Source organism: Schistocerca piceifrons, chromosome 1, assembly GCF_021461385.2.
Source record: "Schistocerca piceifrons isolate TAMUIC-IGC-003096 chromosome 1, iqSchPice1.1, whole genome shotgun sequence".
Taxonomy (NCBI): domain Eukaryota; kingdom Metazoa; phylum Arthropoda; class Insecta; order Orthoptera; family Acrididae; genus Schistocerca; species Schistocerca piceifrons.
In genome coordinates, this window is record NC_060138.1 from 598,067,532 (window position 1) to 598,091,095 (window position 23,564).

Consider the following 23,564-nt stretch of genomic DNA (forward strand, 5'->3'; position numbering starts at 1 on the left):
CTGTGAATTGGATTCGCGGGCATGCCATTCACTACCTATTTGGACAAACTGTAGACTCTGTACTCGATTTTTGGACATACCTCAAGGACCGCCATTATGTCGTTGTCCGTCACCCAAAATACAGACAATTTTTCTCGAACTTCCTTTGGAGTGCTTTCCATGACCCGCCTCGCAGCTGGAATGTGTTAAGCCAAGAGAGAAGAAGGTTTCCTGTTTCTGAACAACTGAACGGAACACATCAATTTCGAGAAGACGTGACTCAGCATATTGCCAGCGGGGCGTAGACGGCCTCTGATCAACCACACAACAAAAATAAACAAAAAATAAATAAATAAAAATAAAAATAAATTTCAGAAAAAGGAAGATTTTGTTTTGTTTGTAAGGATAGCCCTAACCTTGATTTCCCATGTTTCCCCTGGTATATAGGCAGCTCTCTGAGGTAGGTTTAGTCAGGAGCCAACGCCTAAAGTGGACCAGATTTTTTTGTTATAGGATGAAAATTGGCGGTGGCACTTGGTTTTTTTTTAAGTTCCATTTTCTAAGGGGCTTTAAAATAAGAGAGAAAAAAGCGGTAAAAAACAAAAAAATAAAAAAAGATGGATAGAGCGTCTGCCATGTAAGCAGGAGATCCCGGGTTCGAGTCCCGGTCGGGGTACACATTTTCAACATGTCTCCAATGAAGTATATCAACGACTGTTTGCAGCTAGGGTGTCCATTTACTTATCGTTTCAAAAATTAATGTGGCTGTTCTTTAGCACATTATAGTGTTCCGTTTCAGTAGCCAGTATCTGAGAACTGCAGACTTCATCAAATTCTTCCCTCTGCTTAGCAGATAGAAATGTTTGTTTTTTTATAAACATCAAGTGTATGGTGCTGTGTAATGGAGGCAGACGCTATTCTAGCTCGGCAGAGTTGGTACTTAGAAAATGCCAACCTCATGAGACGTTTCTCCATCCTTACAAGTCAGTGCACGTTGCTTGTTACAGCCCTTGCAGTGGCTTGTAGCTCACGCAGCATAGGCTGGCCAGTCAGTGGTGCTAATCCGCTGCAGCTGAGTTGGAAAGTACTTCACGCATTAAGCGCTGCTACTCATTACGAGCAAATATTGGTTGCAGCAATTCATGTAGCCAGTGGGGGGGGGGGGGGGGGGGGAAGAGGAGGCTGATGAGAGAGTGAGCATCCATCACAACGTCATCGCAGGCTTCACCAGACGCCACAAGTGAAGAGAACTTTTTTTGATGGTTGTTGCAGCACTTCGAGTGGCCGCTAGCGCGCGCGGCGGAGGCGGGCGAGGCGGTGACTCTGACGCTGCTGCAGCACAGCCGCTACTTCGGCCGCGAGCGCGCGCTCGGCGCCTACAGCCTGCTGCTGCAGCAGGTGCTGCGCGACGGCCGCCTCGCGCTCTGCGACACCATGCTCGACTCCAACAACAAGCCGCTGCCCGTGAGTACATTCAACCACTCTAATAGTACTTCAGCAATTCAGCTATGCGTTTCGAGAGACAATGACGTTTCAGCATCTGCTATTAAGTTCGCGCCAACCGGCGACGTTATTGTGTTCAGCGTAGTGTGTGTGTGTGTGTGTGTGTGTGTGTGTGTGTGTGCGTGTGTGTGTGTGTGTCGCCTGACAGCAAATGAGTCGTAGCTTTCAAGCAACTTCCGCGCCAACCGCCAGCGGCGCTGTGTATCATAATAAACACATATCAAAAAAAGTTTTACATCACCTCGGTTTCGAGAGTACCGGAACCAGTACAGAAAATTGGAATAGAGTTCAACACAAACAACATTTCCACCGTTTTTATTGCTCATGAAAACCACACATTCCATGTTGTACCACAACAAAGCGAGACCTTCAGAGATGGTGGTCCAGATTGCAGTACACACACGTGCTTCTAATACCCAAGAGCACGTCCTCTTGAACTGATGCATGACTGTATTCGTCGTAGAATACTATCCACAAGTTCATCAATCTACTGTTGGTCCAGATTGTCCCACTCCTCAACGGCGATTCGGTGTAGATCCCTGAGAGCGGTTGGTGGGTCACGTCATCCATAAACAGTCCTTTTCAATATATCCCAGGCACGTTCGATAGGGTTCATGTCTGGAGAACATGCCGACCACTCTAGTCGAGCGATGTCGTTATCCTGAAGGAAGTCATTCACAATATGTGCACGATGGGGGTTCTAATTGTCGTCCATGTAGACGAATGCCTCGCCAATATGCTGCCGATATGGTTGTACCATCGGTCGGAGGATGACATTCACGTATTGTACAGCCTTTACGGCGCCTTCCTGACCACCAGCTGCGTACGTGGCCCCCAACAGATTGCCACGCCAAAACAGCAGGGAGCCACCTTGCTGCACCTGCTGGACAGTGTGTCTAAGGCGTTCAGCCTGACTGGATTGCCTCTAAACACGTCTCCGACGACTGTCTGGTTGAAGGTACATGCGACACTCATCGGTGAAGAGAACGTCATGCCAATCCTAAGCGGTTCATTTGGCATGTTGTCGGGCCCATGTATACCGCGCTGCATGGTGTCGTGGTAGCAAAGATGGATCTCTCCATAGACGTCGCGAGTGAAGTTGCGCACAATGCAGCCAATTGCACACATTTTGAGTCGTAACACGACCTTCTGTGTCTGCACGAAAAGCATTATTCAACGTGGTGGCGTTGCTGTCAGTGGCCATCTACTGCAGTACTAGCCCTTGGGTGGCTTGAGCGAAGCAAGTCATCAACAGTTCCTGTCTCTCTGTATCTCTACCATGTCCGAACAACAAGTCTTTGGTTCTCTCCGACACGCCTGGACATTTCCCTTGTTGAGAGCCCTTCCTGGCACAAAGTAACAATGCGGACGCGACCGAACCGCGGTATTGACCGTCCACATGAGCCGTGTACCTCCTTCCAGGTGGAATGACTGGAACTGATCGACTGTCATACCTCCTCAGTCTAGTAGGCGCTACTCATGCTTGGTTGTTTACATCTTTGGACGGGTTTAGTGACATCACTGAACAGTCGAAGGGACTGTGTCTGTGATACAATACAAACAGTCAACGCCTATCTTCAGGAGTTCCGGGAACCGGGGTGATGCAGAACTGTTTTGATGTGTGTATTTTTACATTCTCTCGTACTGTTTAGTCTTTGGCATCTGAATTTTCATATCATTTTGTACATTCTATGTTTTTAGATTGTGTGATCATTTATGTCACTCCAGGATACAGTGTCAAGACCGTTCTTCCGACTTGCTTCTTTCTTATGAAAAGAATAGATTGCTACTGATCATACGTTCGAGATGTTGCAGACAGGCACAGCAAAAGGGCTGCTAAACAAGTAAGCTTTCACCCAAAAGACATTCGGAACTAGACAACATACACTCACGCAAGCGCAGCTCTCTCACACACACATAACTATTATCTCTAACTGCCGAATGTGTGGGAGTGTGCGTTGCGACATACACTCGCGCGAGCGCAACTCACACACACACACACACACACACACACACACACACACACACACGACCACCGTTCTGGCAGCTGAATGTGTGCGTGTCTCCGAATGTGTGAGGGGTACTATCGAATGTGTTGTTGTTGTTGTGGTCTTCAGTCCTGAGACTGGTTTGATGCAGCTCTCCATGCTACTCTATCCTGTGCAAGCTTTTTCATCTCCCAGTACCTATTGCAACCTACATCCTTCTGAATCTGCTTAGTGTATTCATCTCTTGGTCTCCCTCTATGACTTTTACCCTCCACGCTGCCCTCCAATACTAAATTGGTGATCCCTTGATGCCTCAGAACATGTCCTACCAACCGATCCCTTCTTCTGGTCAAGTTGTGCCACAAACTTCTCTTCTCCCCAATCCTATTCAATACTTCCTCATTAGTTATGTGATCTACCCATCTAATCTTCAGCATTCTTCTGTAGCACCACATTTCGAAAGCTTCTATTCTCTTCTTGTCCAAACTATTTATCGTCCATGTTTCACTTCCATACATGGCTACACTCCATACGAATACTTTCAGAAATGACTTCCTGATATTTAAATCTGTACTGGATGTTAACAAATTTCTCTTCTTCAGAAACGCTTTCCTTGCCATTGCCAGCCTACATTTTATATCCTCTCTACTTCGACCATCATCAGTTATTTAGCTCCCCAAATAGCAAAACTCCTTTACTACTTTAAGTGCCTCATTTCCTAATCTAATTCCCTCAGCGTCACCCGACTTAATTAGACTACATTCCATTATCCTTGTTTTGCTTTTGTTGATGTTCATCTTATATCCTCCTTTCAAGACACTGTCCATTCCCTTCAACTGCTCTTCCAAGTCCTTTGCTGTTTCTGACAGAATTACAATGTCATCGGCGAACCTCAAAGTTTTTATTTCTTCTCCATGAATTTTAATAACTGCTCCGAATTTTTCTTTTGTTTCCTTTACTGCTTGCTCAATATACAGATTGAACAACATCGGGGAAAAGCTACAACCCTGTCTTACTCCCTTCCCAACCACTGCTTCCCTTTCATGTCCCTCGACTCTTATAACTGCCATCTGGTTTCTGTGCAAATTGTAAATAGCCTTTCGCTCCCTGTATTTTACCCCTGCCACCTTTAGAATTTGAAAGAGAGTATTCCAGTCAACATTGTCAAAAGCTTTCTCTAAGTCTACAAATGCTAGAAACGTAGGTTTGCCTTTCCTTAATCTTTCTTCTAAGATAAGTCTTAAGGTCAGTATTGCCTCACGTGTTCCAGTGTTTCTACGGAATCCAAACTGATCTTCCCCGAGGTTAGCTTCTACTACTTTTTCCATTCGTCTGTAAAGAATTCGTGTTAGTATTTTGCAGCTGTGACTTATTAAGCTGATAGTTCGGTAATTTTCACATCTGTCAACACCTGCTTTCTTTGGGATTGGAATTATTATATTCTTCTTGAAGTCTGAGGGTATTTCGCCTGTTTCATACATCTTGCTCACCAGATGGTAGAGTTTTGTCAGGACTGGCTCTCCCACGGCCGTCAGTAGTTCCAATGGAATATTGTCTACTCCGGGGGCCTTGTTTCGACTCAGGTCTTTCAGTGCTCTGTCAAACTCTTCACGCAGTATCATATCTCCCATTTCATCTTCATCTACATCCTCTTCCATTTCCATAATATTGTCCTCAAGTACATCGCCCTTGTATATACCCTCTATATACTCCTTCCACCTTTCTGCTTTCCCTTCTTTGCTTAGAACTGGGTTTCCATCTGAGCTCTTGATATTCATACAAGTCGTTCTCTCATCTCCAAAGGTCTCTTTAATTTTCCTGTAGGCGGTATCTATCTTACCCCTAGTGAGATAGGCCTCTACATCCTTACATTTGTCCTCTAGCCATCCCTGCTTAGCCATTTTGCACTTCCCGTCGATCTCATTTTTGAGACGTTTGTATTCCTTTTTGCCTGTTTCACTTACTGCATTTTTATATTTTCTCCTTTCATCAATTAAATTCAATATTTCTTCTGTTACCCAAGGATTTCTACTAGCCCTCGTCTTTTTACCTACTTGATCCTCTGCTGCCTTCACTACTTCATCCCTCAAAGCTACCCATTCTTCTTCTACTGTATTTATTTCCCCCATTCCTGTCAATTGCTCCCTTATGCTCTCCCTGAATCTCTGTACAACCTCCGGTTCTTTTAGTTTATCCAGGTCCCATCTCCTTAAATTCCCACCTTTTTGCAGTTTCTTCAGTTTTAATCTACAGGTCATAACCAATAGATTGTGGTCAGAGTCCACATCTGCCCCTGGAAATGTCTTACAATTTAAAACCTGGTTCCTAAATCTCTGTCTTACCATTATATAATCTATCTGATACCTTTTAGTATCTCCAGGGTTCTTCCATGTATACAACCTTCTTTCATGATTCTTAAACCAAGTGTTAGTTATGATTATGTTGTGCTCTGTGCAAAATTCTACCAGGCGGCTTCCTCTTTCATTTCTGTCCCCCAATCCATATTCACCTACTATGTTTCCTTCTCTCCCTTTTCCTACACTCGAATTCCAGTCACCCATGACTATTAAATTTTCGTCTCCCTTCACAATCTGAATAATTTCTTTTATTTCATCATACATTTCTTCAATTTCTTCGTCGTCTGCAGAGCTAGTTGGCATATAAACTTGTACTACTGTAGTAGGTGTGGGCTTCGTACCTATCTTGGCCACAATAATGCGTTCACTATGCTGTTTGTAGTAGCTACTATCGAATACTACCATTACCATTAAATTGAAGTGTGCTTCTTCATTACTTATACGCACAATCAGAATATTTCACCTGCGAGTTAAAAGTTCTAATTGATATTCGACTTAGGGAGTGACTGCTTGCCTAACCTGTTCAGCAGACACTGTTACCATAATAAAGAATTTTGTTCTGTTGAACCCTCCTTTAAAAAAATTCAAGACGTATTCATGGGATCTGCCGACCCACAAAAAGAGTTTCACAGTGAAAAATGATGCAATATGTTCGAAATTCTCAGGATAACAAGTATAAGATATAGTGGAGATCGGGTAACACACACCGTGTACAAGAACCAACAATATGAATGGAAGATCAAGAACGAAAGCCTCGGATTAAATAGAGTGTGAGACAGTGCAGTCTTTTGCCTCTGCTGTTCAATTATTACATCGAAGAAGCAACGATGGAAGTAAAAGAAAAGATGATAATTTGACTTAAAATTCTTCTGTTAACCGATATTTTGGTGGTGATTGACCTGTCTGTATCATAATAAATTAAGAAGACGTGGGCCTTAATCCAAGCCTCTTGAACTGATCATGACAGAGAGGCAACTCGTCACCGAAGTCCCGGTACATGAGATCTATGACGAAAGCAGTCCGCTCAAGGGATCGACTCCTCAAACTAGCCACCTCATGGGTGTGATTCCTCAAACTACAGTCTGGTGAAATATCTCGCTAGGAAACTACATCCCACCGAGGAACACACAGAATTGTATGAGAAGGATCAAATAATTTGTTCGACTTATACAAGGTCAGCAGTTCATATGTTTATCAGCTTTTGCATAAAGTCTCTCTTGAACGTAACAATAGGACGGTTGTCATAATTAGGTGCCAATACTACCTGGTGCAGTTATGTTTATCATCTCCCTGCTTAAGCTAGTTTGGTAAATATTATGAACAAACAGACAGAGTGGCAATGGCATCCCGTCTTTCTGCACGAATTAGAGGCTTTGCGCAATTCCGGCAACGCTCCACGCTGTAGACAGCGACACGTAGACGAAGCATTGATCATTTAGCCGCTTTGGCTGAATGGAAAAGAAGACCTGCATAAGTTCCATCACCATATTAACAGCCTGCATAAGAACATCCAGTTCAAGATACAACAAAAAAGGAACTGTGCTATTCCGATCCTGGACGTGAAGGATTAAAGAACTCCTTAAGGGACAACTGGAAGACAAGGTTGGCGGAAACTTATCCACAAAATCCGATATCTACACTTCCAGTTCCGTCATAATCCGGCTCAGAAAAGTTCCATCCTACACCTGCTGAACGCTCGAGCCCACCTCACAGTGCTAAAAACATTCTGAAACAAGAACTGAGAAACCTGCATGACACCTTCCAAGCTGTCAATGAAACAGTGAGAGGAGACTTAAAGTTCAGCAAAAAGCTAGATACACAAAATGTAAGAAACGAACAACTCTCGTGCTTCACTGGAGAGGCATCAAACCAGTTTTCCGAAGTGTCCGGAAGATTAATGATTTATAAACGCTCTCAAAATCACATATACAAACGACATACCGTGTGAATGCGATGCCGCCTACTTTGGAGAAACCAGAAGGCCTTTAGTAGTCGTATAGCAGAGCATGAACGCAATGTTCAGTCGTGGTAGCAGAACGGAATGGCACTAGAAGAGCAGACTATTTTGTTTCAAGAGGCACGAATACTTGCTGTGGATGTGCATACGCAAAATAAGAGAGGCAATCGAAATCACGAAGCAGCCTGACATCAACAGGGAGGACGGCTACAGGCTCCCAGCTTCCTTGCTGCCAGCAATCCCAGTATGACGGGCCGCGTGTGGACACCGTGTAGCGGCCTCATAGCACACTGCGCCAATCGGCTAAACTAAAAGCCTGTGTAAAACAGAATCGCTTCTCCGCAACTAACGGAAGGAAATGCGGACCCCATGAGTTGATCGCTGATTCGTAGCGGGTTACGAACTACCAGCAAGCCATGTAGCTCAGAAATAGTCAGTCACGTACCCCCTCCCTAATACCCAACAACTTATTTTAAGCAAAATAAAAACTAATAAATGCGACGTCGGTGGTCTAGCGTTGTTATTAAAGCGATATACTGAAGCACCCACTTCCCAGATAATTACTCTTTGTCCTGAGGAAGGCCAACCTAACTTGGGTGACCAGTCAATTTATTATAGCACTTCAAGTATTTCGGAAGATGACACGTGACAGTACATCCATAATAATTTTAATGAGACAGATACCGGTCGCAGAAACCTATGTGTTTTAGCTCTTGGTAGGCTTCCCAGATGTCTACTCACAGGTCACGTAATGCCCGTACATTATGGCACGGTTGTTTGTGGACGTGGATGAGTTCGTGTTCACAATGAGCGAATTTGGTGGCTAAGACATCAAGTCACTGTAGTATGATTCTGGCTTAGTGATACGGACAGTTATCCTTCTGAAACATGCCATCGCCATCGGGGATAACGTCAAACAGGAAGAGATGTAGATGGTCTGCAATAATGGTCACGCATTCCACTGTTGTCACTTGCCTTCGATTAGTGCGGCAGGTCCCATGGAAGGCCAGGTGACAGCCCCTCACAGCATTATACTGCCACCATAGAACGGTTTGCCCCGAAACTCTTGTGTCTGAAGCAGCTCTGTACTCTGTCGTTAGATCTGCCACAGCTCGCTGTCTATCCTGTATTACAGCACACACAAGCCTCCGACCACAGCGTTCTGTGATGACGCGTAGATGTCTAACATCGGGTCGACTGCTCGTGTTTCTACCGCTTTAATACAGTAGAAGCACACGACTGGAGCTCGCGGACAACCGACCAGTTTCGCCGTTTTCGAGGCGCTTGTTCTTAGGCGCCGTGCGCTAACAGTCTTCCCTTTGTCTCACCCTCGCTTAAACGCTTTCTTTATCTCGTTATATGCCAACAACGCCAGTAGGCGGCATTCAGCCTCGCTGTGAGCGACGGTCGTAATGCTTTGGGTGGTCAGTGTATTTACATTAAGCTAAATTTAGAGATCGCGTAGCAGGGAAGAGTAGATTGAATACCTCTCTGATGGGGAGGACTTGTCCGATGACATGACAGAAGAAGCTGCAGTCGGTATGGAAGACATAGGAGAACCAGCATTTGGAGTCAGAATATAAAGGGGCTCTGGAAGACATTAGATCAAATAAGGTTTGAAGGAATAGGCAACATTCCATCTGCATTTTTAAAATAATTGGGAGAAGTGGCAACCAGACAACTACTCTCCTTGGCGTGTAGAATCTACGAGCCTGGCGACGTACCATCAGACTTCCGAAAAAATACCACCCAGACAATTCCGCAAGTATATAGGACGGGTAGGCGAGAGAATTATCGCACAATCAGCCTAACATTTCACGCATCCAAGCTTATTGTGTTAGATGACGAACTGTTTGCTTTTAGGAACGGTAAAGGCACCAGAGAGGCAGTTCTGGCGTTGTGCTTGATAATGGAAACAAGATGATGAATACTTAAGACACACTCATAGGATTTATCGACCTAGAAAAAGCGTTCGACAATGTCGGATGGTGCAAGATATTCGAAATTCTGAGGAGAATAAGGGTAAGTTATGGGGAAAGACGAGTAACATACAACATGTACAAGAACCACGAGGGAACAATATGAGTGGAAAAAGATACAATCTTTCGCCCCTACTGTTCAATCTATACATCGAAGTAGCAAGACTGGAAACTAAAGGAAAACTCAAGTGTGGGATTAAAATTCAGAGTGAAAAGACGTCAACGATAATATTCGCTGAAGGCACTGACGTCCTCAGAGGAGGTGAAGAAGAAATATAGGATCTGTTGAATGGAATAAACAGTCTAATGACTAAGAATATGGACTGAGGATAAAACGGAGAAAGACAAAATTAATGAGAAACAGCATAAATGAGAATAGTGAGATCCTTAACAGCAAAACTGATGATCAAGAAGTAGACGAAGTTAAGTAATTCTGCTGCCTTGGTAGCAAAATAATCCTTGATAGACGAAGCAAGGAGGATATAAAAACGAAACTAGTCCATGAGAAGTTTGCTGGTATCAAACATAAGCCTTAATTTGAGGAAGAAATTTCTGAGAATATACGTTTAGAGCACAACAGTGTATGGTAGTGAATCGTAGGCAGTGGAACACCGAAACATGGCAGAACGCAGCATCTGAGATGTGCTGCAACAGGAGAGTGTTGAAAATTGATAAATAAGGTATGAGGAGGCTCTCCGCAGAATCAGCGAAGAAGGGAACATATGGAAAACACCGACAATAAGACGGGACAGGACGATAGTACATCTTTCAAGACATGAGGGAATGACTTCCATGCCACTAGACGGAGCTGCAGAGGCCAAAAACTGTAGGAGAAACAGAGATTGGAGTACATCTAACAAATAATTTATGACGTATGGCGCAAATGCTACACGTATGGTGCAAGTGGTACTCCGAGATGAAGAGGTTAGTGCAGCAGAGGAACTCACGGCGGTTCGCACCAAACCAGTCACAACACTGATGGCTAGAAACAGCTACGACAGCTATGAAGAAGGTGGTGTGTATAAAACATATATCATTTCACTCATCTCCCTGTGTTTCATCGTCACTTTCTAACGTCTATTCACGCATTTATTTATGGTCACTCTATTGCGTATCGTATCACGACACTTACTGTCTCACATCGAAACTACTGACGCACTCACATCTCCCCGTCATTGACACCCTCGCCTTCAGTCAATGCTTCTCTTTTGCTCACTTCGCTAAGATACGTGCCACTGTCTCTATTGTTATATATTCTGTATTTGTTTAGTTCAGTCCTAGAGTTGTTGGTTATTACAACGTTCAGTAACGTAAATGCAGGCCCGCCCTGTTGGCCGTGTGGTCTAACACACGGCTTTCCGGGCGGGAAGGAGCGCCTGGTCCCCGGCACGAATCCGCCCGGCGGATTTGTGTCGAGGTCCGGTGAACCGGCCAGTCTATGGATGGTTTTTATGCGGTTTTCCATCTGCCTCGGCGAATGCGGGCTGGTTCCCCTTATTCCGCCTCAGTTACACTATGTTGGCGATTGCTGCGCAAACAAGTTCTTCACGTACGCGCACACCACCATTACTCTACCACGCAAACATAGGGGTTACACTCGTCTGGTGTGAGACGTTCCCTGGGGGGGGGGGGGGGGGGGGAGGGGTTCCAACGAACCCTGGGTTCGGTGTGGGGCAGCGGAGGGTGAAGTGGACTACGGTAGTAGTCGTGGGGTTGTGGACCACTGCGGCTACGGCGAGGACGGAGCGTCTCCATCGTTTCTAGGTCCCCGGTGTACATACAATACAATAATATAATATCAACCCTCGACTTCCACATGGAAGGACACCGCCAGGGAAACAGCAGTGTGATTATGGACAACGATAAGACATTTGGAATAGACTGTCTAACGTGGTTAAGCTCCAACTGTAAAAATAATAGCAAATTTATATGTCAAATCACAAGTCCATGAGTGAACAAAGATATTGGTAACCACATTATGGATTTTATAAAGTGTACAGACATGGAACTATGAGGAACTTTTAGATCTTCCTTGGCTAAGCAGCACGGTATTACCTAGGTTGGAGGCTACAATATGCAACTACAGAATGGATCGTGTATTCGACCCTGTGCAAGAGTGTTTACGTGTATTAGTCACCAACAAACTGTATTTACAATGTGTTCCACATTACACTGTGCCACTTGTTTCCATGTGGCGTCAGTTAACGGATAACGTACAGAACAACTGTTGTGTTTGATACCGTTCTGCAGTTTGTCTACTGGGGTAATAAGAATACCCGATAATTGACTGGCGTGTAAGTAAGTAGCCGGCCGTTATGGCCGAGCGGTTCTGGGCGCTTCAGTCCGGAACCACGCGGCTGCTATGGTCGCAGGTTCGAATCCTGCCTTGGGCATGGATGTGTGTGATGTCCTTAGGTTAGTTAGGTTTAAATACTTCTAAGTCTAGGGCACTGATGACCTCAGATGTTAAGTCCAATAGTGCTTAGAGCCATTTTAACCATTTTGCAAGTAAGTCTGCCGGACTCTCAAGACCAAGGAAAGCTTATAAGTTATGCTCTCTCTGCAAACAGTTTTAAATATCTACCTATAAACTACATGGAGATTCTTAACTCTGACTCTAACAGAGACAATATAAGTGTTACACAAAAGCGTTCTGTTACAGGAGGAGAAACTTATTTTTCTTAGTCCAGAACTTTTTTCTTCGCACTACCGTCCGATATAGATATCGCCAATTTGGGACTGGTTCCCACAAATAATGTTGTATCACAATTCTTTAGCAAAAGAACCAATGTATGAAACAGACACAAACCATACCCTATTTAAGAAACTACTCCTTTAAGTGCGGGTAACGTACTAAGTGTACGGAAAAGAAAACTGGAAATGGAGGACCTCAAAGAAATGAAGAGAAAACTGGAGTATATGGAGAAAACAGTCGCCATAAAAGAAGAATATAAGCTGCAATTGGAAAAGGAAGAAGCTGTAGCGGATGTGCAGACCAGTTTTACATATGGATTTAAACACACTGTGTGGAGAAATCTGGCTACGAAGGGGCAATATAAAATATTGGCATTTGCAGTGATCATCAATGGAAAGTGGTTACGTGTTGGAATACTGGCCAAAATCAGTGGAATCGAGAATGTTTACTATATTAACGGGTACAAGAAAAATGTGTTTATTAAGCTATATTCCGATTTGGATTGGCTTAAAAAGGATCTAAGTGTAGCCAGCTGGATTTTGTCCACCTAGCAACAGAATAGACATTTTACGAGTTTAAAACTGGCGGAATAACTACTTTAATAGACACCCGTCTGCAGAAATTGTAAAATCAAAAGTTCTATACAGAAACTGCTCAAGAATATGGGGCAGAAGAGTTGCCGAAGATGTGGAATTCTTTACAATAGCGTCATCGTGGAGATAAGAGGAAAATAAAATCCCTGTGTGCTCTCGCCTAGAAGAACTGCAGGAAGAAACTGAGCTTATAGTTAAACCCATAAAACATGTATTTTACAGGAAGAATATTAGATATGTATTAGAATTCGGGAATATTCCATCTCTCTATTTGTCAAATTATTTGTTGGAGAAAGAAATAGATGATTCAGAAGAGGCTTAAGTTATAATTAAAAATTAAATTGGACATTACTAAAATTACACCTAAAAAAATGAGGAAAGAGTTGTTTTCTGTGGGTAAATATATATGCAAAAGTTAATAAACATTTTGTACTAGAATATTCACGTCTTACTCATTAACGTACCAAAAATCCTAAGGTTTTCCTATACACAACGATATAAGTGCATGTGTTTCGGTTGTGGGAAGTCGGTGGTTATATTACCCTGAAAAGTAATTGAAACTAGGTAGCTGAAAGCGTAGCGACACTCTTTTCTTACCTATATGAAGTAATCTTCCACACAAATACCACGAAACTGAATACAGATGGTGATCATTGTGATTCATATTAACAGACAGAATCGTAGACGCACGTCGCTGGCGGTGTAGGCACGTAATAAAATCACCAAATTTAGAAAGTTATTTGGTTAAGGAACATGATATTAAGGCGTTAGTTGCAACTCCCTCATGCCGCTGCTAGATATTTCTCACGCTAACAAACAGTATTTGTAACGCATTCTATCCCAACGCCATCTCCGAGGTTTTGCGATACATCCACTGGGTTATAGGTTAGGGAGGATAATGGTTAACTGAGAATGATCACATACAGTAGACGGGAAACTATGGGATGAAACACTTTAAAAAATGCAACGCTAGATCGCGGTCATAAAAAATGTACAAAATACACTGGCTCTTCAGGTCCATAGTGTTATGCTTTCTGGTAGAAATGCTGTCTGCGATTTGGAATCAGGTCTTCCCATTCAACCACACCTGCACTGGACATGTATTTTAATGATTACAGCTATTGTTTAATCATATTTGTAGCACTCTCATATCTCTAAACAAGTCACCCTTTTCGAACCTAACTGCTACAGTAAAACTTCAGCGTGGTTTAAGACAGCCCCTGTGCATCTTGTAACTGTTCTTCAGTTTCCACCCTGCCCTCCCTCTCAGCTTTATCGATGTGATCATCCCAATTTAAGTCCGAACTGGGTAGAAGTTGGAGAGCGCTATGTCTAAGACCTTCAGCAACCCGTGGAGGAACAGGGTGAGCTAAGTTAATGCAACAGAACCATGTTTTTTGATCACTCGGTGGAAATGGGAGCATGTCGTTGTAGCTCCGCAAACTGTGTACGATGTGTAAGGCCAACATCAACGAAGTTTTCTCCTGCAACACAAGATAGTAGAAAAGATAGTACATGCAGCTACGGGAACTGGGAGAAGGTCGAGGTTTTTGCTACTGCATTGCGATGCACCTCCAAACTACATACAGGTATTGAAGTCTAAGGAGATCTGCATCCCTCAGGCTGCATTCCCATCTGTCACCCAAATGTTCTCTCTGTCATCGTTATTTTGTACCATCCAACAGAGAAAAAAATCTACAAACTACAAAACCCCACCAACATCATCCAGTAGAAAACTTGATAAAACTTTACCGCTTCCCTTCTTCCGATATATATGTATATCAAAAACAAATACTGTCTGTGTCCTGGCATCTAGCATATATGGAGATCCTATTAATATACAGGTTTGATCCATTGTAGCAGGTGACCAGTGATCGAAGTCACCTGCACAAACAAGTGAAATGTTTCATCACCTGTACCGTAGGAGGACCATGTCCCACAGACTATCAGTCGCAAGAGAGGGTCCCCATTTTGTTGTTTGCTACATTGTTTTTTCTGCTATAGCACGTCAAAGCAGTGTATGACTACAGTTTTGTACACTGCCATACATTTTGCCTCTTCCACCATGACTCAGGTTTTAAAGTGACATGGACATGTTTCGATCGTTTGGCTCTCACAGTACACTGCACATCGGACGGTGTAAATTATGCTGTTGCTCCCACAACACACATCCAGGATGATTGAAATAAAAGACAGAAGCGATGTCTCTTATTGAGAAAAATGCAGAAGATATCACAGCATATGGAAACTGGAAGAGTTCTTTGGCATTGCGGAGCACTTCCAAACAGCTGTCCGAAGATGATTGACGAGCTTTACATTTAAACTCATCTTTGACAGTGATGAGGTAGCAGATGGCTTGGTGTTCTGTTTTGGCTGAATTCTCCTATTGCGGCCATGTATGTGAGCACTGTTTCAGTGCTAGCCGTCCCCAGAAGGTGTTGCCACTCCACTAAGACTCTTTCTCCATCTCAAACAGGTGATATTGGTCAGTAATTATGTGGTAATCCACATGTACCAGTGGATGGATGGGATGGAAAAGACACTGTCGATGTACTGTAACAAGCATCAAAGTTGATAGTGCGATCAATTTTAGCAATTTTACCAGTTTTTTCTGTAATTTCAGCGCTGACCAATGAATAAGCAGCATGTTTCCCAGTTTCTGTATCATTGCCATACCACCGCTCCTCTACTTTGTGAGGACCATATACTAAATTGCGAATGTAGATAGAATGACTTTGCAGTACACCCATTCATTGTTAATTCTAGAACGTAAATATATATTCACCAAAGTATAACAGACAGTACTCTACATATTTGTAGCACTTCAATCATAGTGCATAATGTACGATTGCCCATCTTTCCCTAAGTGGACGGGAGTCACAGAGCTTTCTCGCATTCTTCGGAAAAAGTTAGAGACTGAAAGATCTCCTCGCAGTGTCTTTGGCCAACTCTCCCTGCAACACTGTCACCAATTTAATCTGCAGCTGACATCTTATGAAGGAACAGAGCGAGCCAAGTCCATAACTGCTGTTCTGCACCAATCTTACTAATGGCACCTATTCAAGTGCATAAAATCTCTCCAGATGCGCGATGTCAAGGATTTTAGCACCCCTTATCGGTGTATAGCAGATAGAAAGTGTTGTGATGATATGACAGACGGTTAAGAAGAAGAAAATGTGGGGTTTTATGCATGATGGAGCTCCATACGAACGGAGTTTGAAACATTCTACATAAATCAATCGTGCTATCAATGCTAAAGTATTGTTCTAGTGTCTGGTATCAGTACCAAAAAGGTATTGGTAAGAGAGAAATGATCATAGAACGTAAACAGAGGACATAAAGTCCAGCAATTGACATACATCCATTGTGCAAGTTTTCTATCCGACTCACTATGGTGACAAACTTTAAGAAGATAGAACTACTTCCTTGAAACATAGAGTATTTGTGATACAAGCATAATATAGCTTTCCAGAGGTGCATAGCGTCGACTATTCTCATCCGATCATGGTTGAGAGCTTATACTACGCTCACATCAGTCCTATAAAAAAGAGAGTTAGAAGTGGCGAATGCCTCTTCCAAGGAAACAGACAAATGCAGCGGTGTTTGACATGTGAAATTACGCATCATGTTGCCACTAATTCCGTAAACAGGAAATCTGTCAAGCTGGTGTTTTCACGGGGATTGCAGTACCTCAGAATCACGTATCACTAACTATAACCGTAGCCTTCCATGGCTATTGTCACATTCAATAAAAAATTTTCTGGGTTTGTGACCGCATTGTCAATACATATAAAACTACTGCCGTTTCGGTCCCTGTTGCAAGCAACCTTCTTCAGGGTGCTTTCCATTTGCCGATTTCCATCAATCACAAGCAGTAACACCAATCAAAACGTCGGGTTTCCACCAATGAAAAGAATTAATGAAAACACCAATAGAGCCTTTTAACATCCCTCCCCTTCATCCTAAGCAGCCTATCAGGATTAGATACCAGCCATGTCTGTAGGTATATAAGAAACAAAGTTTTCTCATTCATCACTAAACAAATGAAGGAGGTCACTTGCAACGTTGGTAGTTTTATACATTTTGACAATGTGGTCACAAACCCAAAAAATTTAATTGAACCTATCACAAACTTAGAATCACCGTAGTTATGAAAACTGAAGACTCGATTTTGTACCCCAGGATGCGGCAGGGGAACTGAGTACGTCACATAAATCTTCATTTGTCTAGAGGAGGATGCCGAAATAGGATGGACTTGTTTCATCATCATCATACATGAGTTGGAAGTCCTCTGATGACTGTGGTATGGAGAGGTTTGCTGTTAACGATCGCAGGTAGGTAGTGCTCTAAGTCGCTCACAGAACATGCAGATGTATACGAGTCGAATGCAGGCTATGCCACGCAGCTGATACACCCTGACAGAAAAACTGAAAAAAATGGTTAAATGCGAAATAAATGCCCTGCAGCGACATCTCTCTCTCTCTGTCTCTCTCTCTCTCTCTCTCTCTCTCTCTCTCTCTCTCTCTCTCTCTCTCTCTAGAGTGCATCATCAGTCTACCATTAACTCATATCTTATTACAAGCCCATCTCAACCGATCACTCCATCTATTTTCTGTACTTTCTGTCACCTTTTAAGGCAGATGCAGATCAATTTAGAGGCAGACGATTCTCTTCTTTCCAGGAAAGTATAAGAGACAAGAGTCAACTAACGTGTATCATTATTATCTCAATAGACATACAGTAGAATATTGTCATGCAGCAACTGTTTGTTAGCTGACACCGCAAGGTTGTGATTGGAGGAGAGAACAGAGAAGCACATTCTAAATACTGTTTGTTAAGATTTAAAACACCAGATCAGTCCAACACAGGGTCAAACACGCGATCCATTCTGTAGTTGTATATTGCAGTCCCATAGCTAGTACTACAACGTTCTTTAACCAAGGACACTTTATAAAAATGTATAAGGTGTTTGCTGATAACTGTGGGGCCACATCTGGGCTTGTAATCCGGCATATACATAAATTTATTACTCTACAATTGGTGCTCAACCACTTTAAACATTCTGTTCCAACTGTCTTAACGCTGTCGACGAAAAAATTACTGTTTCCCTAGTTCCCAGTGCTTCCATGTCAACTTTTTTTCGTATTCCTGTTGCTGCCACACCCAAGAATTGTCCTGCACCTAGCAGAAGACATCAAGTACTCCTGCATTTCGGCGTATTTTTCCCCCAATTTATACGTATTTTTCCGTCAATTTTTTTATAATTTTATTGATTTTACTTCACTTCTGCCCACGCCATCATGACATCACTTCTTGCCATGTATTCTAAATTTTTTTTTAAATAAGCACAGTGCTATTTGACTGTATTGTTGTTTATTTAATTACATCCCAGGTTTCTGCCTTTTAAGCCATTTTGACATGATTGAGTTTATGTCATTAACATATATTGCAGGACATCAAACTTAAAATTAGCCATAATGAAAAAGACATTCACTTCTTACGATATGTCAGATGTAAAATCATCATCTTGTAAAAGGATTAGTAAATAATAGTGGGGAAACGTCATAGTTAATAAAAGAGAAAAAAAACATGCTCCCATTTCCATCAAGTCGTCAAAAAGACGGTCCTGTTGGATTAACTCAGCTCAGCCTGTTCCTCCACGGGTTTCTGAAGGTCTTAGATACAGCGCTCTCCGGCTTCTGCTCAGTTCTGACTTAAATTGGGGGCCGGGGAAGAGACAGAGGAACAGTTACAAGACGCATAGGGGCTGTCTAAAATCACGCTGGAGTTTTACCGTAGCAGATAGACTCAGAAAGGGTGACTCGTTTCGAGATAGGAGAGTGCTACAAATATGATTAACTAGTGACTGTAGTCATTGAAAGACATCTCCATAGGACGCGACACTGGTATGTGGTTGAATGGAAAGACTTGATTTCAAATCACAGAGAGTATTTCTACCAGAAACAGTAACACTACGGACCTGAAAACTCAGTGTACTTTGTACATTTCTTATGACCTCAATCTAGCGTTGTAGTTTTTTATGTGATTCGTCGCATAGCCTACTGTCTACGGTATGTTATCATTCTCAATCAACCATCATCCTTCCTAGCCTGTAACCCAGAGGATATATCACAAAACCTCTGACATGGCATCGAGATAGAATGTGTTACAAACACTGTTTGTTAGCGTGAGAAACACCTAGAGGCGGCGTGAGAGAGTGTTAACCGAATCGCTTTCTAAATTCGGTGATTTTATTACGAGCTTACACTGCAAGTGACGTGCATCCACGCTTTCGGTCTGTTAATACACACTCCGCGATCACCGTCCATATAGGTATTTGTGTGGAAGACCACTTCATTCAGAAGCAATACCGTACCTCGACTTATAAAGCTTGTCTAGTTTTTAACATGGATATCGTTAGTGACACTTGTCGGCACCTGTAGGACCAAGACCGCCTTTTATGCAGGGCAATAGTAACATAACCGTTGCTACCGTGTTTTTAACATCTGGTGGCTTGTAAGACGATTACGTCACTCTTCCTAAGACACAATGGTACCACTCGCAAGAAAAACAAATGGGGCATATCCATTGATCGCAGATCTTCGCTCAGTATTGTTTGTTTCCGCTAGCATTCAGTTATCGACGAAGTATTATATTTAGTAGGGGATGTGCCGTTATAGATTCGCTATGATCAGCGGACTTATAAACTATATTTACTATTGTCTGTGTTCCGACAAGTGCAAAGAAAATTACTATGTCCTGTCGTAAGGGGAGGTATGGATCTGATTTGGAAAACTGCGATAGCCATAAGAGGAATGAAATCGTTTTTAAATGAAAAAAATTGTCCACTCATAAGAAGGATATAGATTTTCATATTTCCACACCCGCAGCCCTCAGGAGGGGGTATTTCTGATGCTTCGCTCATTGTCAAATGTCGTCAGATTGAGACTGCAATCTTAATATTTATTTATGAGTACAGTGCTAAATATGTGACTGGTTTCCTAGGATGATTTTGCCTAGCACTTGTGTAAACATACCTCTGCAATGCCTGTGCGACGTGGTATCGTCGCCGTTGACGGCGCAGTGTTCCTGTGTATAAGTCTTAGAAAGTAATAGACATTGACCTTGCTGGCCAATTCAATAAGGAGCAGCTTATTGGTGGTGCAAATGTCTTTCGTGGACTAAGGATGCAGTTTAAATGTGATATTAGGGCTGTCTTTGGGTGAAGTACATGGTTGACCTTGGCTGTTGTATGGGGTAACCATGCAGATTATAGTGGCCTTGAAGCTTTCCCTGATGCACGCATTTTGGCTTGGAAGACGTGGAGTATAGCGGATAGTAGAGACCTACTAGCTAAGGCTCCCTTTGGTGCATTGGTTCCAGATAAGCCCTTTACTTTGTCTACAAGAAGAAAGAAGAAGCTGAATGCTGACATATAGCTCTTTATTTGGTCCAAAGTAGGCAATAACAATTGTAAAATAAATATTTCTGGTGACTGTATGTTGTATTATAGACCATAAAAATTCCTCCTTTCCTAATTCCTTATCTTTCCAAAAAACAAAAATACATTCACTTACGTACGCTTTCAGCACATGATTATGCGCTAGGCGTAGTGTGACCTTGAGGCAGCTGATGTGTTTTGTCTGGTGACGAGGCACCAGAGCGGACTTACCCTTTGGCACGGCCTGGGCGGGGAGTGCCTATGGCCGGAACAACTGACATTTACAGCTTACAGCAGCACCCATCTGAACTAGATGGGCTGGAGTACAAGAATGTAGCTGACCTAACCACGTCTCCCTCTAGGCGTGCGAACAGCAAACTAATTCTCAGCCTGTGCTGGCCAGCCTTCGTGTTCGCATGTGCACTCCATGGAAATTTGAGAAGATGTAATATGGACATGTGTTTGTGCTGGACAGTTATCCCCTCTTTTGTAGATTGACCGGTTGACTTCTTCTGCACATTTCTTTTGTTTATTTGGTTGAGAGAACATCGATTGTAATGTGTGTTGTGTACATCTAGATCAGGGCCGGCCAAACGCTGCACAGTGTGCAGACGTGCGGAAGTGCTGCACATGTGCGCACGTGTGCGACAGCGTGCGACAGCGACATCTGTTATTAGACATGTGTCCTAAATGAACGGCGGCGGCTCCACTTCCCTGTTTATGTGGTACAAGCAAGAGCGCAACATACCCAGTCTCGTTTATCCCTGGTAACCGTAACCTTAACAGAGAAGTACTGAGAAATGGCAGGTACTGTGAAAAAGCAAAGGACAGGAGATCTATGTTCTCAGTCGTTTAAAAATGAATGGGAAACACGATGTTTGCTATGCCGCCGAATAATAGGCGGCCAGCGTAAGTTTTCAATTGAAAGACACTACAATACATATCACAAAGACGAGTGTAGTGTACTCAAGAGTGAAGAACGGCAAGCAAAATTAAATGTCCTTAAGAAAATGGATGAGACACATCAACTCGATTATTATTTCTCATGACCAGTGATAAACGTGTTTGGATTTATTCCTTTCATAATTAAAAATTATTGTTTAGTAACTGTGCATTAGTGGCTCATTCTGCTCCATGTTACATTATTATTAAGAAAATTGGTCATTAAACCGATTGTTCCAATGTATACTTCCATTTAAGGTTTTTTTTTTTATGTGTGAAGGGCTACGCTCAGCTGAACTCGATAAAACGTGACATTCATCTAATTGTCGGTTATTATGCAGATTTCAGACGGAGTTGATGAAAGATGTAGCAATAATGGTATTGAAATAACAGGTGATCATCGACAGGTCTGCGGTTATCGTTCTGTTCAGAGGTCAGTGAGACAGAAATTATGTGGGTGTAACTGAGGGCACCGAGAATTAGTTATAGGAAACCTTGAATTAGTTTAATGTTATTTGAAATCATGAATAAGGTTCATTGGAAGTCGGTAAGTGCTCTCTCTCTTAAATAGATCAAAAACATTACTCGTATTTACGTGCCGTCAGTCAAGCTGCCTTAATAAAATCCCACGGTCGTTAACTGTATTACTTGTCTTACTGGGTTAAACTGTTAACATAAAAGTAGACGTCTCAATGAGTAGACTGTGACAGTATTTTAAATGTTTAATACGCGAAATACCTTCCCATCGTTGGCTTGCAATCTGTGGAAAGAGCACTAGAATGCGCCGGTACAGAGTATCCCAGCAAGTGGATAAAGCGACATCTGTGGGTAGAAACACTACATGAACGCTGACGGCTGCGGCGTGCACGCTGTGACCCGGTAGTTGCACATGTGCAGGAGCACCGCACGCGTGCAGAATTTCTGGCCAGCCCTGATCTAGATGGTGAGAAACAGATGGAAGCGAAGTTTCCTGCTTCTCTAGACATGATAAATACCTTAGTTGACTTTATAAGGTACGAGGATGATTTGCAATATGTTGTATCATTGGAACAAGTATTCATTAAAAAATACGGGTGGAACTATTGGTTTCCTCTATTTTCTCGTGTTTTTGCGTGAAGATTTTCACAAACGAAGTAAGTTTATACTTACTCAGTGGTTTGCAGGGCATCCACCTCGCTGCATCTCGTTAAAGTTCCAGACTTCTAGAGATACAATTCCCACTCGTTATCTTCGGAATTATAATGTGCAAGCGATCAGTAGCATACTGCTATGTGGCTGATATCGAGAACTATCGCGCAAATGATATGATCTTCTGGCAAACCATGTGAAAATACCTATGTTCTTGTACTCCCAGGGTCTGGACATAGCTGTAGAAAGCACAGCAGCAAGCAAGCAAGCAGGCCAGGGCCAGAAACAAAAATCCCTTTGAGCCGGGGGAACCAGCCAAGCCTTTGTACATCAGTTCGGAGAGTGACTGCAGTCTGCTGGGGGCGTTCTGATCGCGCATCAGGCAAGTGTGTGCTGTGGGCAGTTGAGTCGAGACCACTGGCCACGAAGGATGACCAAGCGACCTCATGGGAAATATCTAGTGCTGCGAGGACTATATACGGTGCATCTGCTTATGTTTTTTAGGATCTGTATGTCTTCGCAGTACATGTACGAGTGTCTGGTGGTCGATAGCAATATGCAAGAGGTGCAAGTGATGATTTCGTATGGTGGAGGATACGAATTGTATTTAGTACATTGATATGGTATATGATGATATAGCCTCAACAATAGCAGAGCAATGTAATTGAGGAAGTGTCTGGCTGTAGTTTCCATATTTCGAGATTTGTAGATCGCGTTTGCAGGGTTTAACTCTCAGTGCAATAAGGCTGCTGTGTGGTTTTTTTTCGATCTGTACAAAATAATTTTGCTCATGAAAGTCTCGTGATTTGTCTGTATGCGAAATGGCGGATGGTGCTCCCGCATTGGCAGCAGCAGCAGTTTGGCTGGTAAATTCAGTAAAAACCAATCAGAATGCTCCATTCACAATAAGTTCCAGGACAACATAGTGTCACCAGAAATTCTTTGTGTGTGATGTAGGACTAGGTTGAACAAGATGGCGGCAATGTATTTACAGAAAGTTCT

General features: G+C 42.8%; 1 protein-coding gene across 1 annotated transcript in view; it reads left to right on the forward strand.

Annotated features, from left to right (window-relative positions):
* The window catches only part of LOC124755559 (otoferlin-like), a 461,140-nt gene that overhangs the window by 95,016 nt on the left and 342,560 nt on the right, over positions 1 to 23,564 (forward strand). Inside the window, exon 3 of the mRNA XM_047249045.1 lies at positions 1,252 to 1,443. Within this exon, the coding sequence (XP_047105001.1) occupies positions 1,252 to 1,443 (192 nt within the window). The remainder of the gene's footprint in view (positions 1 to 1,251; positions 1,444 to 23,564) is intronic.